The following is a 24,609-nucleotide window of genomic DNA, read 5'->3' on the forward strand; positions in this document are numbered from 1 at the left end:
AATAAACTATAGCTTGGCTGAGAAACAAACGTTTCTTCTCTTTTCGTGTAATAGCTAAGGAATCATTTGTTATAAATGTGACTGTGAACGTGTGATAAACATGCAGATCCAAAGCCTATCCGTTCATGATGATTGAGTGAAAAACTGTAACAGAGGTGTGGTTTGTTAAACTTAAGGAAAAATGTTGAGTCGTCGAGATTTTACAGCTCTCAATATTGGAATAAATGCCCCTGAAGATGCACAGAAACGGAAAAAACAGTCCATTATTCGGGTACGTTTTGGAGTAATGATGTATAATAAGCTAATTTATAGAGATTCACTCATTAACAGATGGGAAGGCGTGTCAGTTATGACAGACTTTTAGATCTGTTTTGACTAAAGGCAAAACAGACCGAAAGGAAGATGAAGTTTGCATTAAAACAAAACAATAACAAGAAAACCGCTGATACCTCTACTGCCTCCAATGTTCAGGGATTGATAGCGATGATATTACACAGACAATGAGCACATGCACATTGTCGCGTGCGCACACACAACAATTTAAACACGATATAGTATTAGCATATGATATTTATTATTTTTTTCAATTAAACTAGTTTCAGTATAACTTTATAGTCGAATAAACCTATCATCAAGTTGTAATGAACATAAAGTGCTTACAACAAAGGGATGAAGACTTTACAAAAAAGTAAACAGACTGATTTTTTTACTATGAATTGCAGCTTATTTTCTGCCGTTTTTTTGTTTGTTTTTTTTTTTCCAGTCATGGTGGCGTCTGTCTCGCCTTCAGAGGTCAGTGATTTTGACATGCACTGTATTGGGGCTACTTTGTGTAACTTATTTCATTCCTGTGATGCTGGAGAACTTGGAAGATGGTTCAGAAGTGGACAGTGTGGTTGGTCGTAAGAAAATTAGGCATGGTGTGGAAGAAATGAAGGTGGAAGATGAGGATCAGATGGACCTTCTGAAAGCAGAAAAACTGAAAGAGCTGAATGTAAAGGCTCAGCAAGAACTAAAGGACTTTATGGTAAAAACATATATCTCTATCTTGCAGTACATATATCCTTATTGCTCAATTTTAAGATTCATTGCCCAGATGTTCCTTGTGTGACTAATAGCATTCTAAAAATCTTTCAATCTTGGCTGGGATTGGGCATAACTTGATAAGAGTTTCAGTCTTTTCAACTTTTACCTCACACTTAGTATTTTCATAATAGAGAAAGAATTTTTTTAATATTTCTTTATTCTTGTCATAAGGAGAATGGTTAAATTTAATATTGATAATTATTATAATCATATGAAAACATTTCATTAACATGAGGATTTTACTATATTTAATTTTATTAAGGGTGAAAGAAAAGATAAAGAAAGCAAAGTTGTGAAAATAGTGGAGGAAGAAAAATTGGGAATTGGGGAAGATGACAAAAAATCTCCCAAGAAACAAGAACTTGTAAATGTCATCGACCTACCAGTCGATGAAGCAAATCAAAAGAAGGCAGATGAGCAGATTGTGAGTAGTTCTTTATATTCTATTACTCTGCATAAACTGTTAAAGTGTAACTGCTTGTCTTCTGCATGTCCTCTTAGAGTGAACTGCCCTTATGGTTCCTCCACCAGTTAAGCTTTATTTTTAGTTTCTTTGCTTTGTAAAAGCTCTGCGTATGTTAGGGTCATATTCTTTGACTTTTCCAATGTATTCAGTACAATTCAGCCACACCTTATAACCCAAAGAGTTAAAGCCATGAAAATCTTTAAAATAAGTACTTTACTACATTATTGACAGATGCTGGTTTGTTTGATTACCAGGTAGGGTTGATGCTTGCACAGCTGACTGCACTAACTGTAGTAGCAAATACATCTTATCCACACACTCACTGGGATGTCACATGGGATTGGGCCATTTTCATTCTTATTATACAAAGCAGACCAGAGGTTTGAAAATGATAACAGTTCCTGTCGTTATCATAAAGTCCTCGATGCCTCTGCCATGGTAGGCTGCATCTTTTGTACATAATGCAGCTTCTGAAAACCGTGCCAATGTAGACCAATTTGTCACCTGAAGTAAAAAAACAAAACAAAACATTTATTTAGAACTGAATGTGGGTAAGACACATCAGCTGGAAAACAAAGGACTGTGAGCAGGTTATTAATGATGAACCATTTGAGAGTGTTACATAGTGTAAATACTTTTAATAATAATGTTTATCAATATAGCACTATATCCCAGCCTTAATAATAATCATGATAGGGAGAAATTGAAGAAACCATCCAAGAGACAAGAAAGAGAAGGGATAAAGTGTGGAACAGGAAAAAGAAAGTGTAGTGCTATATGATTAACAACTGAATGGACAGTCTGTTATCCAACAAGTCTATAAAGTCAAAATAAATGCATAAATTATTAAAAAGATATCCTTTAGACAAAAAATGGAGGACCAGAGTTGTCTCTGCAGTCTGGTTATACATTTCATCATCCAAGATTTAAAGTTTGGATCTAGCCCTCTCTTATGCCTGACAGTTAGTGTAGGCAAAGTTTATATTTTCTGTTAAAGCCTACTCTTAGTGGTAGTATATCAAATTAAATGTATTATATCTGCTGAACTGCACTCTCATACACCATATCAAGGTCTACTTGACAAAAGTAGCCACTTTTTATGGTAAATGACATAATTTTCACTATTATAGTTTTCATTTTGCACTTTTAAAATTGTGAAAAGTGAAAAGTTAAAGGTAGTCCCTGCACCATTTAGTTGTTGATGAACAAAGTGCTTGAGGTGGGAGTTTTCTTGGGACCAGCATTTTTGTAAGGGTAAGGCCCATCTCCTTTTCTTTGCTGCATTAGCTTCACCAACTCTGATTCCATAGAGCCAGGCAGGTGGGGGAAGTGTGCCTATTAGAGTACATACCTCTGGACTTGGACATTAATGCTCTCACCTTTCAGCTGTTGACTGCCCCAGTATTATATCATTTTGCAAACTTGAGTTTCTCACAAACCATTTGCTGCTCTTATTTGCTGTTGCTGTTATCCAAGTGGCATGAGAATTATTCTAGAAATGGTTTAGTTTGGGCTGATTTATTCTCTTTTTTGTGGATAGGAACCTCCTGTTTCTGGGGCAGATGACAAAGCCAAGGACGGTCCTAAAGTATTTGTGTCCAAATATGATTTCTTTGCTGGTATGTTAAGTATTTAGCAATGATGGTAACCTAGTCACATAGATTATTACTTTTGATTAATGCTTCTGAACTGGTAAAATGTATAAGAGTTGTTTTAAAAAGCATTGCCTTTGCTTGTTAAAATATAGCTCTTTACCACAAGAAAATCTAAAAGTGAAAAGTTGTAACATAAAGGAAATCTACACTAGTAGGTCCTGGCCCATAGGCTCATTTAAAGTTTTATATCATCATTAATTTCACCTTTGATTCAAATTTTTCTTAAGCTGGCAAGAAACGAAATGAAAAACAACAGGCTGTTGTAGATGCCTTTCTCCATGCATGGAATGCTTATCGCAAATACTCGTGGGGTCATGATGAATTACGTCCAGTTAGCAAGACCTCATCTGAGTGGTTTGGAGTTGGCCTTACTTTGGTGGATGCTCTGGACACTATGGTCATAATGGGACTTAAAGAAGGTATATTTTACATCTGCTGCATTCATCCTAGTATTCTGACCTTCACTACATTTTGAGTGTTGTGTTGATTTGGAAGCAAGTTTGGCTTCCTTCTTCAGCAAATTATTCTTAGACCTGCTAAATTGCCAGAAAGCGTCCTAATGTAGAACTTATTGTTGCTGTCAGCAGTTAATTCAGTACTGAAGCTTAGAAACATAATGAGGCATTTTGAGTGCAGTAATAATTGTGCTTTACAAAAAAGTAATTGTGAATCATGTCAGTGCAAAGTCTAAAGATACATGACTGGGAATTATGTCAACAAAAATGAAACTTTTGTCATTTAGTAGATCAGCTGTTGTGAAATCCAGATTTAAGATAAAAACTGATTTTTTTATTATAAAAAAATGTAACATTGTGAATCTGTAAAAATTGGAAGTTTGTATGTTTTGGGAAATGTTTTATATAATGTATAGTATTGATGTTTTATGTGTTTGTTCATTTCAGAATTTGATGTAGCCAAACAGTGGGTGGAGGAGAAACTGACCTTTTCCATTTCCAAAGATGTGAATTTGTTTGAAATTACCATCCGTGTTTTAGGCTCACTTCTAAGCACCTTTCATCTGACTGGAGAAGAGATTTTCAAACAGCGAGCTGTAAGTGACTGTAAGCTTTACATCTAAAACTGCATGTCATTGAGTCACAATCACATCTGTTTATGCTGACCTCCTGTCAGAAACACAAATCAGATGAGAAAGAAACAATCACCTTCATCTTCTCTGGTTCCACCATATGGAATTATGTCGCCCTTTTTTTTTTCTCAAACTGTTGGAAGTCTGGCCTCAGAACTACATCATAGAGAAATGCCTTTTTTAATCTAGCAATTTCTTCCACACTCAGTCCTCTATTCCTCATCTTTGCCTATACTGCACTTTGTATATAAAAATATGCTTGTATATCATGAAATCTCAGCATGTGGCCAGGCTCTCCACACAAGGTCATGAATATGGGACACAGTTTATAGGGAAAGGTTTACAATAATAGTACTCTTTCTCACCAAGAACACATACACTCTTAGATTTTTTATGAACAAATCTGGAAAGTACAAAAGTATTATTTTGGAACTTACTGTACAGATTTTTAGGGCACAAGATTTTTCCATTTCATTCAATGTCCATTTCTAGATTCTTGTCCACCATTTTTAACTCTCTACCATTTCCAATGCATCGTGTGCACATCTGGACTGCAACCACCCCACCTAAGAAAGTTGCTAAGAGATCTTTGGTTGCAAGTACCAATATTTCCTCTGGTGCTAAAAATAAAAGCAGACCTCTCATAAATCATATGCAACTGACTTGAAGTACACTGAAGTACATTCAGCCAAAAAAAAAGGGAGCAACTAAACATTTTGTGCATGGCACTGAAATGCCAGTCAAATGACATTCTTCCCCGTAAGAAATCCACAAAAACATGCAGTCATGAAGGGCATGGCTTACATGGGAAAAATCTCAAAAATATGGAAAAAATGATGCATGGAAAATGCACACTTTTTTATTTTCGCTTTACAATCTATTTGGAAATGGCTAGGTTTGAGATGTAGATTTTATTCTTCATCCTTATTTTCTTTTAAAACCCAGTCCTGTGGTGAAATGTGCCAACCTCTTTCTAAAATGCTTTATACATATAAATGTACTTTATACATTGGTATTCCTGTGCTATAACTGTGTACAATGCTTTTAAAACGAGCTTTTATTTGTATTAACTAAACAGTTTTAGGCATAGCATGATCCAGGAGTGTGGCATATGTTCATCGAGAGAATGTGTGCACATATGATTATCTTGACCCACATTGCTGTCCCTTTTTAGATAGAGCTAGCAGACAGACTACTTCCATGTTTTAACTCCAAATCAAAAGTGCCATACTCCGATGTGAACTTGATGACAAGAAATGCTCATCCCCCACGCTGGGGACCTGATAGCAGCACCTCAGAAGTCACGACCATCCAGCTGGAGTTCAGAGACCTGTCCAAGGTTACTGGTCAATCAAAATATGCTGTGAGTTGTCATTATCATTGTTTGTCCAGCTGGACAATGAGGACCATGGTATTGCTGAATCAGCCAAGAATACCTTTGTTTTCTACCATACTTAATCAGTAATATCCAATCAGTAATCAGAGTTAAGTGCTTACATTATGATAACACAACATTCATGCAAAATTAGATTTTGTAGCAGCAGTTTTTGCTTTTTGCAAGCTGGTTACAGTTTATTTGACAAAGGAAGAATCATCTTTAAATACCAGTGCAGGAGACACAGTTATTTGAAATTTGTGGAAGTGAGAGGAACAGAGAAATTCCTGTAGAAGCTTTGTGTTTTTCTTGTTGACGTTTTCATAACTACAAAATGCAATAAAGGACTTGTTAGCTATTTTATATTAATGGTATTCATGTCACCATCATGTTAGACTCAGTGCAGTACTTAATATATCGTCAAAGACAATGCATTTCTGAACTTTCAAGATTTCACTTGCTTCATTGTAGGACGTGGTACATGAGGTATCTATGCACGTTCATGAGCTGCCCAAGGAGCAAGGTCTGGTTCCTATATTCATCAATGCCAATGATGGCAAATTCCGACAGTCTACCATAACAGTAGGAGCTCGTGGAGATAGTTATTATGAATACCTTCTGAAGCAGTGGATACAAAGCGGCAAAAAACTTGATGTGTAAGGCTCATACCCCTTTCTTTCTACCTCCCTTTGCTTCTGTGTTTTGGGAAAATGTTTCAAGTCGGTGTTAATAATTGTTGTTTAAGATGGAGTCTTCGGGATAACTAAACATAACATGGGGTGTGATCTCTGTGATTTGCCTTTGAAGTACATTGCACTTTTCTCATTTTTATTTTTTTTAAAGTAAGATCTTTTCATTCCAGGAGTGCTTTTGGGCCTCAGTTGCTACTTTAAATCCTCACCTGGGTTTTTCCTATTAGAACTCATATCAACATTGATTCTTTGCATGCATATAGACTGCTTGTAATTTAAAAGTAGTAATTTCCATTATGGTAGATATTTTTTTTGTGACCGAGTTTCTTAAACTGAAATTATTCAACATTTTGCATTTTCATAAACTGTTCAGAAAGTGAGAATTAAATTATCAATGTCACACATTGCTGCCTTTATTTAATTCAGATTCAAAGAGGACTATCTTGAGGCAGTAAATGGAATTAAAGAGAAGCTGGTACGGAAATCGGAGCCCAGCAAACTGACGTTTGTTGGTGAGCTCCTGAGTGGTCGCAACTTCAGTCCAAAGATGGTTAGTATTAGTATTTCAAATGCAGCTGAATGCTGCAATTTTATTAATAATATGTATGAGTACCTGACATTGTCCTGGTACCAATTGTCATCTAGATTTGTCCTTCAAACTGTTCCAACTGATTTTATTCCCAGCTTTCAATCTGCCACTTCATTTCAGTCAAGCTTAATGATGTTGATGTTCATGGCTACATTGTAGAGAAATAATAAGACTTTTGTACACTTGTACTTACTGCTCTTTTTCCATCCTTTAATAACCTGTTGAGGTTGATGGTTCATTGCAGGCAACAGAAGTAGGGAGAGGGGGGAAAGGAGGCAAGGGGAGATAAGTTGGTAATTTGCCTGGGTGCCTATCCCTTCTCCTCCCGACTATAACAGATTCAAACATTTTTGTAATGGGAGAAGAGGAGGGAGTCATGGAGGACAGAAGCAGGCTCCTCTCTCTCTCTCTCTCTTGAATGCTCTCTCAAACTTGGATGTTTTCTAAGTTTGTCTTGCATAGTAGAGGTGTTGACATTTTTTTCTACATAGTATTTTTTTCTTTTGGAGCTACCTGCAACTTCTCAGAATGTGGAAAATAAACATGTACAGAGCTTCGTACATCAGCCAAATATAGCTTATGACCTTTGTGGAGAAAAGGAATATTCCGACCAAATTTGGCGAGGAACAGACAAACAGTGTGGATTTGCATGGAGTGTGACTTCAAATCACACACACACACATGCTTGCAACAGACCTTGAAAAGGGCATCGGAACCACCTGGGCCCAGCTGAAGGGGCTGCCCAAAACCGGGTCCACTGGCAAGGTGTTGTTGTGGCCCAATGCTCCACAAAGGAGCAACACGGAATAAACTAAACTAAACATGCTTGCAAACAATGCCCGACCCATTCTGCTTTATTCATAAGATTTAAGTTTTAAAAAGATATGTCTGAAAATAGAACGAGCTGGTTGTTACATAACATAGTTTAAAGCATATTTAGAGGTATTCTGATGAAGATGGTCTCCTCTTTCACCATAAACATGACCAACCACTCCCCATCTCACAACCAAGAGAAAGTGATCAGCCCATTAGACCGATGGCATCCAGACTCAAAGGTGCATACACTAGGTGGCTTAATACCTGCATTATGCATCATACCTCCTCTTCTTGACTCAGCTGTAGAGTGGGTACATAACTGCCATAAAGGATTGGGGACAGTAAGACATCAAGGAGGGTGGGGGGACTGGTGTGCTAAGGCTACATCATGGCAAGGCAGCTAGCCCTATAAACTGATGCCACATGCAGAGAAAGACGACAGCGAGGAAGAGAAGATAGGCACCGCCTTCATAAATCTGGCTTTTAGGAAAGTGAAGGTTCAAACACCTCACTTCCCTACAACTATAAGGTCATGGGACTACCATCACCATTTCACTTTGCAGCTAAGTTGTAGAAGATGACTGCATCTGTCTCCAGAAATTGACCGGTGATATAGTTTTTACTTGACAAATGAAAAGATTAATGACAGTGTCATTAAGGGGCTTGCTCATTTCTCAGGCTGCCTTCAATGAATTAATTGCTTCACATGCTGCTTTCCCTTTCTGATCAAGATAGCATTTTTTTTTTAATCTTTAAAAATCCTCATTTACCTTCACTATCATTTGTCATCATCTCAGATTTTTCAATCTTTAAAATCTTTCTTTGCTTTCATTGTCCTTTTGTCAGTTTTAATTTTTTTGCAGGATCACTTGGTGTGTTTCTTACCCGGCACTCTTGCCCTTGGGTATCATAATGGACTAGATGCGTCCCACCTGCAGCTGGCCAAGGACATTGCCTACACCTGTTACCAGACATATTCCCGTATGCCAACCAGACTAGCACCAGAGATCACATATTTCAATCTGGCTCCTGATGCACCGGAAGACTTGATTGTAAAGGTAAAGATAATTACCGGCATTAAACAAATAAATGAAAGGGTTGGGGTTCACAGAGTCAAATTGTAAAAGATAAATTATTAAATTTGTATTTTTGGTTTGGCTGGCAGTCTTTTGTTGCCATTCTTTGTGATTCTTCAGCCTGTAAATGTTTCAATAATTTTGTTGTCAGTGATTTTCTTTATTGTTTTCTTTATATTCAAAACCACAAATTTAGATTTTTTCACATTGATTTATTCTAACTCACTGAATTATTTTTTTTTCATCTGTAATGTGTATTACAGCCACTGGATGCCCACAACCTTTTGCGACCTGAGACAGTGGAGAGTCTTTTTGTGCTGTACCGGATAACTGGTGAACAAAAATATCGGGAATGGGGGTGGCAAATTTTCCTAGCTTTTGAGAAACACACAAAAGTTCCTGATGCTGGCTACTCATCCATTCACAACGTGAAAGATGCTACAAATCCACGATTCCGAGACAAGATGGAAAGTTTCTTTTTGGCAGAAACACTAAAATACCTATACTTGCTGTTTAGTGATGATCCCAACTTAATATCTTTGGACGACTATGTCTTTAATAGTGAAGGACACCCTTTACCAATTGAAAAATCATAAAAAATAGAAGCACTTATTTTTCTTCGCTGACCTTGTGGTTGTGGGTAGGTGGTGGTTTTCTAGTTTACTGCTGATGTTTGAGATAGAATTGCAACAACATAAATGAGTGAAGACAAATCTTGAAAGCAAGCTCTGAATTTTTTGAACATTGTTTAAGCATTTATATTATTGTTAGCCCTGAATATTTACATAGACTTAATGTATTCTAATGATGCAGCAACCAGGCACTTATTACAAATACAGGAATAATTGTTGTCCTAGGTTCAGATCTTGTCATAGGCCTGCTGTTGTTTATTAGCTTGTGTCACCTCTTTAAAGGGCTGGCTGCCTGGCCAGATTTAGCCTTGGTTGCTAGCTTGGCATAAATGCCAGTTCTTTTCTTCTTTACGTTGAATTAATTTGAAGTTTAAATCAAATATTTGTATGTCTTGATACCAAAGTACACGAAAAACTATAAATAACTTTTTTCTTAAAAAAAGGGAAAGAGAAAGTTACTGTCTTCAGAATGTGGTGTGCAAGAACATAATGTGTATGATGGTTTACTTGTGTGCATTCGAGTGTCAACAGTTATAGGCTCACCCAGTCAAACATAAATCAAAGTTGCTGACAAGTTAATAAAGACGATCACTGTCATTATCACATTGCTTATAGATTTATTAGATTATCACAGGAATACACAGGTAAACATAATTGATATGTGTTAGGATCAATGAAAAGCATTTGAAGCACACATTAATGAGGCAAGCCTACTTTAGGTATGTCATTAAAATGGAGATTAGGACTTCTTATAGAAGGGGAGAGTTATGCATGTTTGAATCTTGCAAGTGTGTCTGAGTCATAGAATATCTTGGAATGAAAGAGAATCCGGTGCAATGGGTTCAAATCTTTCCTTGGGGTTTCTTTGTTTGTGATACCTATTTACAGGGATGACCATCAGTGGTTTTCTTCAAGTACTCTGGTTCCCTTCACCCTTTGTGTGTTCATGTGTGTGCTGCATGCTGTGTGTGTGTGTGCATTTGAGGCCCACCTAAAAAAGTGCTCGTGCACACTTGTATGTTGTATGAAAAGTGCTTTAAGCCCACTTTGATGGGAAAATGTGCTATACAAATGCACTGTGTGATTATTATTAAAACAAATCATCTGTGTATACCTTGCAGCAATTCTTTAGCTATAAATATATAAATTCACTGTACATGTATGCCTATACAAATCATGCTTGTTTGGGTATATATGTATGTGTGTGTGGGTTGTATAACAGGTGCACAGAATCATACTTTTATGTATGAGTGCAAAATATTTAGTCTGCATTGATGGTGATGTGCTGTTTGTTTTACTATTTATGCTGAAGAAAAATTGATACTGTGTGTTGTTGGCAAGACATGTATTCAGGGATTCAGGAACAAAAGTACCAACAACCTATAGTCTGAGCAGCTGAGACTGTTTATGTGTAAAACGCAATTTAGTCTTCATCTTTCATAAGTTTATTTGCCTTTAATCATCTGAAATAGTCCTTACAAAAAATCCCTTGTCCTCCCAAGCTGCTGATTTGTGTGGTCTGAGTAAGTGTAAAACAAATATTGTGAACGTGAGAACAAGTTTGGGGCATTAGTATTTTTTTAAATGCAGATTAAGCTGGTGCCATTGTGGTTCTCTAAGGGTTCTGTTAACATGACAAGCACTAGCTGTTGAGAAATGTTTAGACAATCAGGTTAGTTTGTAAACTGGTAAATGTTTAATGCATCAGCATCTGTTCTTACACAATAAACAGCATTAACCAATCCAAGCCTTCTTTTTGTGACATCTTTAGCAAGGGTGTTTAATTCTAACATTAAGGAGTTTATAAATATAAGTTTGACATAACTAAGCTGCATTTGTCATCTAGTTAAGTCATCTTCAATGTTTTGAACTTCTAACAGGCTAATCTTGTTTCTAAATTTAGTTTTTGTCATAATTTCTTACTTAATTTTGAGAAGATACACTTTAACTGATAGTAAATCAATTTTCTTTCAGTCTTTTGGTGTAGAATTTTGTTTCTTTGTTTGTTGTTGTTTTTTGTTTTTTTTTCAAAAGAGGTGCCTGGAAATGTGTCAGTTTTCAAAATAGTTCAAAGTCTGGGTAAATGTATGCATGTTCATCCATGTTTATACTTACATTTTGTGCACCTGTCCCCAAACATGCGAGCTTATTGTTTTCAGGTAATGATTTTAGAAGTAACACTGTACGGTGATGGTTGCCCCAGTGCAACATCAGTGGTGTAGGAACCAGCCGCCCCCTCAAAAAGATGCTGGGGGGGCAAGTATGTGAACATCGTTTATTGTCAGCATGGAGCCCCTCTGCCCACCAACACCAAAAGCTGAACATCTTCCTGTGCCACTGCAATACTAGAGTATTGAGTGACAGAAAGAGGGGAGGATGTAGGGAGGAAGTATTCCCCACTTTCAGGTTTCAACTCCAGGGTTGGGCTTATGAAATTGTTCAGTATTGTAAGAGAGGAACAGTACCATGTATCCATGTCTCAGATGTGTGTATACAGCATCTTGTTATTGATGTAAAAATTCTTCAACAGGTCCACTTGTTCATGTGCATGGCAAAAATCATTTTAAAACATTTTTGTTGATATTTGTTGCATGATAATCAGTTTAGTCACCTACACTCAACTTTGATGCCATATAAGAAATAAAAGGTATGCAGATCTATGGAGAATTTTGATCCATTTTTGAATGCAGTAATTCCTTCTCTAGAACTGAAAAGTAAAATTTTCAAAATAATTTCAAATTTAGTGATGGTAATTAGAAAATACCCAGGCCCTGCCACAATAGGCATTTCAGTCTGTGAGGGTTGAAATTTTCAATTAGTATATCAATAAAAGGCTTTGGTACATTTTGACTGCTGCTCAAAGATGTTTTTAATACTCAGTTCGTTAATCAGTCTAAGCATTTCGCTGGTCTGTATTCACTGTTGCTTTTATACATAATTACATCTTACAAAAATGTATCCTTGTGTTGTGATCATTTCGCTATGGTCTTTGTGTTCGACCACATCAGAAGCCAAAAAGAAATTACGTTGCCTTCAAACTCCGCTCGAATGATGTAGAATTGGTGGTTAGCATTATAAGGTTTCACTTTAGATCATTCAGTTTACCATCAATAATTAGACTTTTTTGTTTTGAACTTTGCATAGTACAGCAGAAAAATATTGGAAACAGAAAACATTTCAGGGAATGAAAAAGTAGCAGGGTCACCTTTTGTTTACTCTCCCAGAGATTGGCGTTTCCTCACTTGCTTCAGCATTTTATATAATACAATGAATAACCTGTTTTTTTATGGATTCAAAGTGAAAATCCTGCAAGAAATGGTAGGAACTTGAACAAGCTGCTGCAGTTCCTCACTCAGTATGAACTATTCACATCCTGTTGTTTTCCAAACAAATTTTTAATGCTCATTTTAAATCCACTTTTAGAGTTTGAATGGAGACCATCTAACCTTTTCCCAGTGTTAGCCAAGTTTAGTATAAAAGATTTCTTCACAAAAGCAGGCCAACTCCTCACCAACATAACACTTCAACAATTTAATGAATATGATGATGTTTTATTAACAGCAATTGTTCAAACCAAATGTAGTTTGTACATTATTGAAACCACCACACATTCTTAATGGATATATTATTTTATTATGTACAAATGAAAAGTCCATGAAACCAGTCACACCTTTCTTTTAAACATTCAGACATCTCCCTTTGTCCCTTCTGTGAATCCTATGTAACCATCCATTACACTTACAAATTCACAACATACAACCATCCGACATGTATCCTTCACAGCAATATAATTGAAATTTTTTTTTAGCAAGTTCACTAGTCTATGCATTCTCATAACTCGTCCTTTTCCTGATCATCCTCATCAGACCCAGATGGTGGTGGGGCACCACCAGCTCCCTCATAAAGTTTGCTGATGACTGGCTGTACAATTTCTTCTACTTCCTTCTTCTTCTGTTTGAAGTCTTCGGTGTCAGCATCCTGGTGGCTCTCCAACCACGAGATGGCCTCATCAATTGCTTCAGTTATCTTTGATTTGTCACTTTCACTCAGCTTGGCACCTAGTTTTTCTTTGTCACCTACCTGGTTTTTGAGAGAATAGCAATAGCTCTCCAATTCGTTTTTAGCATCAACTCGTTCTTTCAATTTTTTGTCATCATCAGCATATTTTTCGGCATCATTAATCATGCGCTCAATGTCTTCGGGTGACAGACGATTCTGATCATTATTAATCACGATGTCATTTTTGTTTCCAGTGCCTTTGTCCTCAGCAGAAACTCTAAGAATGCCATTTACATCAATTTCGAAGGTAACTTCGATTTGTGGGACACCTCGGGGAGCAGGTGGGATGCCGGTCAGATCGAACTTGCCCAAAAGATGGTTATCCTTGGTCATGGAGCGTTCACCCTCAAATACTTGGATGGTGACAGTGGGCTGGTTATCAGCAGCAGTTGAGAAAATCTGTGACTTCTTGGTAGGAACAACAGTGTTTCTAGGGATGAGTTTGGTCATGACACCACCAACAGTTTCGATGCCTAAAGTAAGTGGGTTGACATCAAGCAGCACCAGATCCCCAGTATCCTCTTCTCCACTCAACACCCCAGCCTGCACAGCTGCACCATATGCCACAGCCTCATCAGGATTAATACCACGGTTGGGCTCCTGGAAACAGTAGAAAATAAAAAAAAAGTAAGCATCAGTATGTCCCCACTGACAAAAATCCAGCATAGATCTGTGTATAATGCAAGTGTTTCTGTATAAAAATAACACCGACCACAGTTCAAACATATGAGGGCAGTGAGCGAGCCTTAGTAGAGTTTGCACAGCATTCACCAAAACTAATAAATGTATCACTTAAAACACCGACTAAAGAATGCAGCACACCTGGGTTAGTTATAACTGAACAGAATGAGGCAGCTCACCTTTCCATTGAAAAACTCCTTCACCAGCTGCTGCACTTTAGGGATACGAGTTGAACCTCCTACCAACACAATCTCATCAATGTCTTCTTTCTTCAAATCGGAATCATCCAAAACTTGTTTTACAGGTTTTAGAGTTGACCGAAACAAATCCTGAAAGATAACAACAAACTTGTTAAGAGGGCTTCAAAGCCAAAAATAAGCTTGTTTCAAAAATGACCCCAGATTCTCTTTAACATAAAAGCAAGATGTTTTAAAATGTGAAAATGAGCATACTAGTTCTGGGTTTCAACATACATGGAAGCTCTCTTCTTGATGCAGCTATGGCTGTCTCTTATGCTGTTAAATAGGATGCTGGATTTTTTGTTTGGATAATTCAATGGAACTCACCATGTTCAGCTCCTCAAACTTGGCACGTGTGAGCTGTTCAGAGAAGTCTTCTCCATCATAGATGGATTCTATTTCTAGGCGAACCTGATGCTGGGAAGACAAAGCACGCTTGGCTTTCTCCACCTCACGACGCAGCTTTTGCACAGCACGGTTATCCTTTCGCATGTCCTTGCCCGTCTTTTTCTTGTACAATTTGATGAAGTGGTCCATTACACGCTGGTCAAAATCTTCACCACCTAATGACACAAAATCAAAAATATATTTTCATTCACTCCACAAAACTGCATGTCAAAATAATGCCTAAATGCTGAACTGCACTTTCGGAAATGAATACTTCTTAGCAAAATTTACAGACTTCAAATTTAAGTTAAAAATAAGCTATCCGTTTCATCTTCACATCATGGATTCATTTAATGTATAGATAATTTATGATATGTACATGCACGACTAAAGTGCTCTTTACAAAATGTACAAATTAGCTATCAGAAGATGAAAATAAAACCTTACCCAAATGTGTGTCTCCGTTAGTTGCCACCACTTCAAAAACTCCATTGTCAATTGTCAGAAGAGACACATCAAAAGTGCCACCACCCAGGTCAAACACAAGGATGTTCTTCTCACCATCACGCTTGTCCAGACCATAAGCTATAGCAGCAGCAGTTCTGTAAAAAACACAAGACTGTTTTCACAAACCCATGGAAACAAAAGTTTAACAGAGCTAATGCTATGTCATTTCATTTTGTAAGTCAGTTCAAGCAATTTGAACACATTCACAGTAGCTGAAATCTTAAACTATTCCTTCCTGGTTAAACAACACACATTTATTCTAAAAACAATCTAAGAATTTTCTATTTAAAATTGTCTTCATCAAGACACTGATCTTTTCACTGAAACATCATGACTAACTTACGGCTCATTGATGATACGCATGACATTTAAGCCAGCGATGGTTCCAGCATCCTTTGTGGCTTGACGCTGAGCATCATTGAAATAGGCAGGAACTGTAACAACAGCATTTGTGATCTTTTTGCCTAGGTAGGCTTCTGCTATGTCACGCATTTTCCCTAACACCATAGCTGAGATCTCTTCTGGTGCAAAGGTACGTGTTTCACCACTCACGGTGGCCTGGATATGAGGCTTGTTGCCTTTGTTGATGACAGTGAAGGGGTAAAATTTGATGTCATGCTGAACAGACTTATCATCCCATGTGCGACCAATCAGCCGTTTGACATCGAATATGGTGTTCTCAGGATTCGATGTTAACTGATTCTTGGCAGCATCACCAATGAGTCGCTCACCATCAGGTGTGAAGGCAACATATGAGGGTGTGATGCGGTTGCCTTGGTCATTGGCAATAATTTCTACCCGTCCATTTTTAAACACACCAACACTGAAACACATTAATAATGCAATTGAATGAACAAATGATGTGCAACATGAATCCACTCTTTTTTAGTAGTACAGAACCCCTACCACTTCTGTAATAAATCTCTATCCTTCAGTTATAAAAATGCTTTATTGTGTTTCATTTCTACTTAAAGCATCCTCATATCTGCATATTTTTCTAATTTTGCCAAGAAATACACAAGTACCATTGTTGTAAGCCCGCCATCTAAATCAACCAATAGCCACAATCAGACACCCCACTGTCTACTCCTGTCTTCACAGCTTACCATGAATATGTTGTTCCTAAATCAATTCCAATAACTGTGCCAACAGTCTCTTTGTCTTTCTTCTTCTTTCCTCCATCGTCATCATCTTCATCTGCTTTAGCATACCATGCTGCACTCAAAATGAGTGCTAAGAAGCAGTACGACACAATGAAATGCTTCATGTTGAATACGTCTCCCTGAAAGAATAACAGTCAAGAAAATATAGCCAAATTACTTAATTTACATTTAAAATTGAGGCTGTATAGCAATGATGAATCGGATACGCATCGGTCTACGACATGAAATCGTAAAGTTCTACTTTTTTGGTCTAGTTTGTGTTATGCGTAGATACACTATACAGGCATACAAGTATCAGACAAACATGTTGTTAACCTATTTCTACTCATTCCTGCTCATATGCAATAAGGAAAGGATTTTGTGAAACAGCAGCTTTGTCGGCGAAGTTATTTTTGATGATGTATCATATATGGAACCGTCAATATGTCACAAGCCATTCTTATCGAAGTACACGTCTGCAAATGCTCGTTTCTACTTTGAAAAGCAATGTGGGCTTTTTCTTCTCTTTGCTTGTGTTATTATTAGTCAGCAAAGTTCAGGGTGCTAAGAAGGTGAAAAGAAATGAGTAAATCACCAAGCCAGTAATGGGTAATATGGGAGCTTGTCAAAAACCGAGGATGTCTGAAGCCAGTGCAGGGAGAATTTCCGAATCAATTTACATAAACATAATATATAGATCTTTAACAACAGAACACATTCCTACCTTCTCAGTCGCTTTGTTGCCAATAGTGCAGTTGGTTCCTTGATACTTCCACCAAAATTCTCAGATTTGAACTTTCGACAGTTACGACTGCCTGCCGGTGCCTAAATATATGGGGTGTTTTCCACACGTACTTCTTGTCTGTACGTGCTACGTGCTTTCTTCTGATTGGTCAACGTAAGCACACTACTAGTGATTTGATTGGTCAATGCACACCAACGTAATTTCTAGATGCTACTTTTAGGGAAGGACACGTAAACTTACTGCACAAAAGATTTATCAGATAAACGAAAACAAAAATATTTTGTATTAGCATACTCATATTAGAAAAAACACTATAAATAGTTTGTATTTTTCTAACGTTTTCACGTGTTTCTTCACATTTTGTTTATTTATCATTAAACTAATTCTGAGTTCAGTATTCTACAATAATTTTAGATGCTTAAAAAAAATTTTCAAATCGATTGCATGCTAATTACAAATATACCAAATATTGTATAAATAACTGAAAAAGTCGCTTAAGACGTGGTTCTCGTTATATCTCGAAGTTTCGAGAAACATTGTACTTCCGTCGCCCTCTTAATAGCACGTGACTTCCTCCTTCTCGTTCTTTCCTCTCACGTTGGTGGAGCCGGTCGGACCAGAGCCTATAGTAGAATGGAGAATCTTCAGATGATATCGTTCATAAATGAACTCACAATGAAAGAAGGTGATTATTGCTTGTCTCTTTATCATTGAAAGGCGATAAAAGATATTAAGGTTGTAGGCCATTTCTTGTCGCGAAAATAATTATTTTACCACTTCGTTAACTACGAAGTGCACGTGGTTCCTGACCTGTTCATATCAAACGATGCTTGATATTCACTTTAATCAATGATTGCCACTCGACTTACCTGCCAATTAGAATAATTGATTCGTTTGCTAAGTTATCAGACAGGGACAGCACATATCTTTTAAATGTCCACTGATGCCAAAATAGCGATTTTAACGAAATTTTCGGCTCTATTCGTTACCAGAAGGTTCGTGATGTTAGTGGTTAGTGATCTTTAGCAGTCCACGGATGTGGGAGGAAATGCGGTAGCCAATAGGACTAGTGGCACGAATGTTCCGTTTGAAAATCTTACTGTCGTGGGTTTTCTGACCAAAGGAATGCTGCTGTATATTAGCGTTGTTACAAGAAACTGCCTGTGATGACCATATTTGCTACTCTTGACATTGAGGAATGACGAAAATCTAACCACCTGTCTTCAGGTCTGAGGCAAAGTGTGCTTTTAGATTAAATGATCAGGTTCTTTTTGCATAAATCATGGCAAGATTGCAAAGGGTGCGAGTCCTCCAAATCGTTCATTTTGTAACTTCTCAAATCTGCGCCGGTAACTTTTTTTACACCCTAGTACTTCATTTGGTTAATGTATTTAAAGAGGTGAAGATTGCTTTGAGTGGAAACCAAAGACGTAAGATCTTTTTTCCAAGTAAAAACATTCTTTAACCTTTTGTGGCATTTATAGCAAAAGATGGGGGCAGCTGTATAAGCAATCCATGACGACTGCTTCAGATTATGTATGTAAAAATAAACCTGCAAGTGATATCAACTATTTTTGTCACTGAATCCACTGTTTTGATGTCAGTAGTGTACAGTTGGCGACGCAAGTACGAATAGTAAAAGCCTTTTCTACAAAGAGCTGTTGCAAAAACATTGTTCTGATTTTATGTTAATTTTCATTTTCAGGCTTTGCTAATCATTTAGCAGGTCTTTGTGCATTTAGGAACAGCTGGCTCAGGCTTTCACATAGAAGAGGTGGGTTAATTGTCATGCATGATTACTGTTATAGGGTTGAGTACATCATTGTATCCTGGTCAAGTTAATGATGTACTTACTTTTCTGACACTGATCTGCATTGATGTCGCATTATCAACTGAAACTTGATCTGTTTTAAGTAAAATACTTAGCTGGTGTTGCAAGTCAGTTCTCTTCTAAAAAAAAAACTCTAGTGTTTCACGATTGTCATGCATGATTAAGTACTAATTGTTACAAAGACTTGCTAATTTTCATTTCTTACCAACATGGCTAAGTTTCCAAGATTAAGAGGTTGTTTTTTTTTGTTGTTTTTTGTTTTTTTTTTTTGTTTTTTTGTTTAGTTTTGATGAATAGTACCGTGTATGTAAAACCCAAGCCATATTACATGCCATTTCTGTCCCGTTGCATGACCTGGTTTTCTTGCCTTATGGGTCTGTCAACTAAAAGCCAAAAGGAAAGGGGTCGACTCCCTGGGCAGAGTTGTCTAATTTTTATGGAACACATTTTTGAAGCATAGATTGTAGCAATAGTTTTTCACAGGGTTAAAAATTTATACCTTTTAATAATAAATTTGTTTTTGTGCTCTCTGTGATGAAACTTGGAATTACCGTTTGATCTCCAAATGAAACCATCTGCGGCTAATTTTTCTGAGGAGGGCATTCAATAATTCACTTAAATATGGATTAGTGTTGCATGCAATGGCGCTTATCTTTTTTTTTTTTTTTTTGGAAGGTGGTGACTTGGCCGGCACATGAAAACTGCACTTGGTTTGCTACTGACAGGTATGTGCATGTTGCCTTGTCCGTTGATAAAAGTTTGCTGTTGAAAATGAATGGAGTGTCTTGAAGTGCTCAATTTTATGCTTGTGCTTGCTGTGATGATAAATGGAATTACCATTTGATTTATTATGAAACAATCAGCGGCAATTCTTTCTGATCCGAGCACATTAGATATCAAACTTATTTGCTTGAATGCAATTTGCTAACTTCAGCATATGTGTTTTAGGTGACAGCATACCAAGTCAGCTCTTGCTCATGGTTGGTGTAAGAGGTATGTACAAAAGATGTTCTCGGAATTCTTACACTGTTGTGTGTGGCTTTTTTTGTGTGTGTGTCTTAGGTTTGGTATCTTTGGAAATAATGCGTTAATGTGCTGGCTGGCGTTAATGATGAATGCATTTTCTGATCATTTTGTGATCGATAAGGAATGCCCCCGACTGAGACACCTGCCATCCTTGTGTTTTTCAGTTGACATGAGTCAGCTTGTGTTTGCTCACTGTGATTTTTTTTCTCCTTAAAGGAAAGTTTTCTCATCTACCCAGTGTTGTGACATTACTCAGCTCACTGTTTAAACCCAGCTGTTTTGGAGTTGTTACTTAGGTTGAGTTAAAGCGAATAAGTGTCACTTATCAGGAAGAAGAGTAGTTAACACCCTCCTCCAGCAATCTAATAAAGATTGAGAAAAGACCATCTTTGATTAAAAATTTTCCACTGGCTGGTTTTTAGTAGTCTCTTTGTAAGTGTAGTGCTTTGTTTGTAAGAATGTTTCTTAGTGATGATTTTCTTACAGTGTTTTAAAACTAATGTGCTACTGGTATAGTACTCAGTTGCAAGAAACATCGAGTACGCTTTCTTTCTGCGGCAGGTGATGATACTTTGTGTTAAATGGGAATCTCTCTGATTTTGTTGATGAGCAACATTCTGATGCTGCATTTATGGTGATAGGTGGTCTAACGTGATTTTGTTAAGTTGAAACAGCAGTGCAACATGGCATACCTATATGCAAACTTATTTCATTGAAATTTAGTAAATGTGCTGTGCCGGTTTTAAGATCTAAAAAGGCATTCATGGGTGTAACTGCAAGGAGCAATTTATATCATTAGGCAAAGTGTCTGTGATGATACTCTGAACTCTCTCTCTGATGTGCTGACTGAAACTTTAGTATCTGAGACATTTTCATTCATTTGTTTGTTTTTTGTTTTTGGCTTTTTTTTTTTTAAATTGACTGATCAGTATTTTGTTGCAGTGCCTTCTAATTCATGAGGTGGAATGTGTCAAAAGTAAAGGTGTCATTCTTCAAGGTTTGTACACAGGATATTGCTGTTCAATTACTGTTGTGGGTGGCTGTGGATGATGATTTCATAGTTCAGCTTACTGTTGGTGATGCAAATCTTCGCCCCTATCTGACACAGCCCACCCTTACTATACCCACTGTTCATGTGTCTTCATCTTTTGTTTGATTTTGTAAATCCTTGCCTTAAAGAGCAACCTTTCAAATGTTCTAGATTATTTTGGGGTTTGGGCTTTACTACGATAAGGTAAGATTACCCTAGCAGAATAGTATTTTGGCTGTTGCAGTGTATGTGAGCATAATGTTAATGATATAGACTAGTGTATACGAGTGTACTGTTACATGTTAAGTAGTGTTGACTCTAACCAAATGTTGACAAATTTTTAAAAAAATCCTTGATTTACGTGCAAAGAGTTGATGATGACAAAAATTCCGCCATATGATCAGTCATGATTCTAACTGCCTGTTCCATGTGTCTGATGACTCTGTTTTATAAGCAGTTAAGTGTAAAAATTTGAAATTTTTCTTGATCGAGACTAAACATGCCCACCCCCATTTTTTTTTTTTGGTTGCAAAAACAAGCATGTTACTATTTGCCCTAAAGTGATGATGCTAAGATAGGGACAAATGATATTGCGTGATTATTTATCTTATCTGATTTGGGCATTTCTTACTATCTTTCATTTAATTAAAAAATGTAAAGTAGCTGTTGTTTTAACTTTTTATTTTACTGTTTTACTGCAGTGATGTGCCAAATCCTTAGAGGTGTGTTCACTGGGGAGAGTTCAGCTTGCAGCATCAAAAAGAAGAGCTATTGTGATGTCCTACTTCACAAATTAAGCCATTGCAATGATAACAATTTTTATTGCATTAAAAAGATGTTAAAATGTTTTTTAATGTTTTTGAATTTGTGAGCATTCTACATTCTTCACGAGTGTTTGCTTGAAAAACCAATAAGCAATTAAAAACTTTGCATGCTGTAACAATGCAATCCCAAACTTTTGGGCAAGCAATCAGTGCATCGGCCATCTTCGCTTTTCCAGGGCATTTCCTGTAGCACTTGCAGACCTGTGCACACTTAAGCAAAAAAGTTTTCAATCACAGTTCTGCCCATAGATCAAGTTACAGAGTGTTTGGTCATTGCACTCACCCCCAAGCTGTAGGCTTAATTGCTAAGGTTGACCCATTTTATGAGGTTAATCTTTCATACATTTGGCAAGAAAACAAAATAGCCTGTGCTGGAGCAAAGCAGACTAAGGGCGAACAATCCAGTTGAATGAAAAGAAAATAACATTTATTATTTGTGCATAGCTTGGGATTTAAATTTAGTCAGATGAACCATCTTGGCATATTGTGACCTCTGGTTTTACATACAAAGTAAGCATTTGCGCTTCAGTAACTGCATTGGCTTTCAAGTTGAGTAGTGCTAAATGATTTTCCATTGCAGTCCTAATAGATTGTGACATGTAATCATCAAGTCAATACTGTCATGTATATATGGGAGTAGGTATGCTGTTGCGTGGAAAGCAAATAAGGTGTAACAAAAAAGTATGGATGGTGGAAAGAGGTCACAGCCTTCATCTGTAACCTTAAAACTTTCCCCCTCATCCTTTTGATTGGTAATTTCTTTCTGATGAAGATAAAAAAAAGTGTTAGAACTGATCTTGATGTAAGACCTTAAGATATGATTTAACAAGAAAGACCGAACAGCACTGACAAAAAGATAATTCAACTAGCTGACAAAATTGAAAACTGTTATGTTTACACTATTTCCGGCTTTAAAGGGATGGGCAAGACAACAAAGGATGATAAAGAACCCCGAACCTTATGTGGCTATGACTACAGCATCCAATAAGACAATAGAGCACACATTCGTAAAAAATATATATAGTAAGTGCATAATGACGGAATATTTAGCAACTGAATACTTGGCGTCTATATCCCTCTTGGTGAAAATCCTACAGCTTTCTTTCCCTAATCAACACATTAGAATTTGGTCTCTTCTTGATCAAACCGTTGAATTAAGCACATGGATCGCAAAGGCCACAGCAGCGATTGACACATTGGACATGATTTAAAGAAGCAATATCATACAGTTTGCTAGATAGTAGGGATGCCGAAGATAAGTAGTCCATGTTACTATTCGAGGGACATAGGGCCGCAACAACACCTCACCATAGGACCCGGCTTTGGACAGCACAGATATCCTTTCCCTCACTTTGTACTGTTCTTTTCCAAGTCTGCTTCTGTCTCCCAACTCTCCTCTGTCCTTGAGGGTTCCAGTCAAGTGCCTGCTTGGCAATGGTGTCAGCTGATTTGCGCAGGGTGTGTCCTATTCAGCCCCATTTGCGCTTTTTAATGTCTTGACTAGTGCCATTTTGGTTGGTTCTTCAGTGAAGAGCATCCTCTGGGAATCTCTTGAGCGAGGACAAAGACAATGAGGGTTAAGAGAAGAACAAACATAAAATAAAAGACTAAACATGCCACTCAGAAGGAATGATGCAAGAACTGTCTCTATGTCCCCGACGATATTGTGTAAAAGATTGGGATTGGTGTTTTACGCCGAGCCAGCAACGAAGGTTATATCACGGCAAGGCAGCCAGCCCTGTAAACAGATGTAACTTACACAGAAAGAACAACGTGCCCGAGACGAGAGCTGAACCTAGGACAGCCATCCTTCACTGTATTGGTGACAGGCGTTAACCGCTCAAACCGTGTGTAAAAGAAGATATGAATGAATAATCTTCCAGGGAAAACAAATCGACGATGGTTTAACACAAGCCAAATGACAGATTTATAGGTACAGGCAAATAGAAAATCGCGCGGGCATACTTATGTGTGGCACCTCTTCACCCACCCCGGGGAATTTGGTACTAAAATTCAGTAGGCTAGGTAGGTGGACTATAATAGAAATAGCAGTTGTGTATGTGTAAGTAATGTAAATAAATCTGTCTTTGAACCTATTTACTTGTGGGAGCATGTCTTTCGACAAGAATGCTCGCACTTATGTTCTGGTCATGCGAAAATAGTGAACGAGATTTGTGTCGTCCGTAGCTGTGATATAGCAGAAGAAAACACACTTTTGTTCGGGAAAATGCAGGGACGTTTGTACATTCCAAGGTCGGCTAGGTGCGGGTGTGCAGTAGATGAGCAAAAAACAAAAAAATAAATTAAAAAAACCGCACCAACACAACGCTAGGTACATTAGATAACGCACCCGACGAAGGAAAGCCAAAATTTCTACAATTACTACAATGCTACAAGGCTGTTCTCCACTTAAAGGAAGCTGCTTATCTCTACTAGCTGCTTATTCACATAGGTTTCTGTTTTGCTAACATTGTTATTTTGTGGTCATAGGTGTCTTACGTGTCACGGGACGGCTCTCGTCACTTTGACTGATTCCATCCTCTCCGCCCGTCTCGTAGCGGAAAAAGATACATCCAATACATATTAAGAAATGATATATTCAAGAAAAATTTCTATATTATTGGAAGTTGAACTTTAGAGTCCCAGAAGTAACCAAAGCCTTCC

At 37.4% G+C, this 24,609-nt stretch overlaps 2 protein-coding genes, 1 long non-coding RNA gene and 1 other non-coding gene across 4 annotated transcripts; 3 read left to right on the forward strand and 1 right to left on the reverse strand.

Annotated features, from left to right (window-relative positions):
* Positions 1 to 10: 10 nt before the first annotated feature.
* Positions 11 to 12,132, forward strand: LOC112575110 (endoplasmic reticulum mannosyl-oligosaccharide 1,2-alpha-mannosidase-like). The gene is made up of 11 exons (XM_025256692.1): positions 11 to 271; positions 764 to 1,027; positions 1,349 to 1,510; positions 3,093 to 3,171; positions 3,435 to 3,626; positions 4,110 to 4,258; positions 5,469 to 5,657; positions 6,141 to 6,325; positions 6,788 to 6,911; positions 8,630 to 8,824; positions 9,106 to 12,132. The coding sequence occupies exons 1-11, from the start codon at positions 182 to 184 to the stop codon at positions 9,436 to 9,438; spliced, it is 1,962 nt and encodes a 653-aa protein (XP_025112477.1). The 5' UTR covers positions 11 to 181; the 3' UTR covers positions 9,439 to 12,132.
* An 877-nt stretch (positions 12,133 to 13,009) lies between these two features.
* On the reverse strand, positions 13,010 to 17,369 carry LOC112575283 (endoplasmic reticulum chaperone BiP). The gene is made up of 7 exons (XM_025257014.1): positions 17,214 to 17,369; positions 16,454 to 16,629; positions 15,691 to 16,170; positions 15,288 to 15,442; positions 14,781 to 15,016; positions 14,394 to 14,543; positions 13,010 to 14,133 (listed from the first exon to the last, which is right to left on the reverse strand). The coding sequence occupies exons 2-7, from the start codon at positions 16,612 to 16,614 to the stop codon at positions 13,306 to 13,308; spliced, it is 2,010 nt and encodes a 669-aa protein (XP_025112799.1). The 5' UTR covers positions 16,615 to 16,629; positions 17,214 to 17,369; the 3' UTR covers positions 13,010 to 13,305.
* Positions 17,370 to 17,764: 395 nt separating this feature from the next.
* Positions 17,765 to 21,969, forward strand: LOC112575284. The gene is made up of 6 exons (XR_003101594.1): positions 17,765 to 17,919; positions 18,940 to 19,008; positions 19,741 to 19,790; positions 20,014 to 20,058; positions 21,034 to 21,088; positions 21,823 to 21,969. It is a non-coding gene; the product is annotated as an uncharacterized LOC112575284 (long non-coding RNA).
* LOC112576386 lies at positions 20,645 to 20,719 on the forward strand. The gene has a single exon (XR_003101826.1). It is a non-coding gene; the product is annotated as a small nucleolar RNA SNORD79 (small nucleolar RNA).
* Positions 21,970 to 24,609: the final 2,640 nt, after the last annotated feature.

The sequence above is a fragment of the Pomacea canaliculata genome, linkage group LG11, assembly GCF_003073045.1.
Source record: "Pomacea canaliculata isolate SZHN2017 linkage group LG11, ASM307304v1, whole genome shotgun sequence".
Classification (NCBI taxonomy): domain Eukaryota; kingdom Metazoa; phylum Mollusca; class Gastropoda; order Architaenioglossa; family Ampullariidae; genus Pomacea; species Pomacea canaliculata.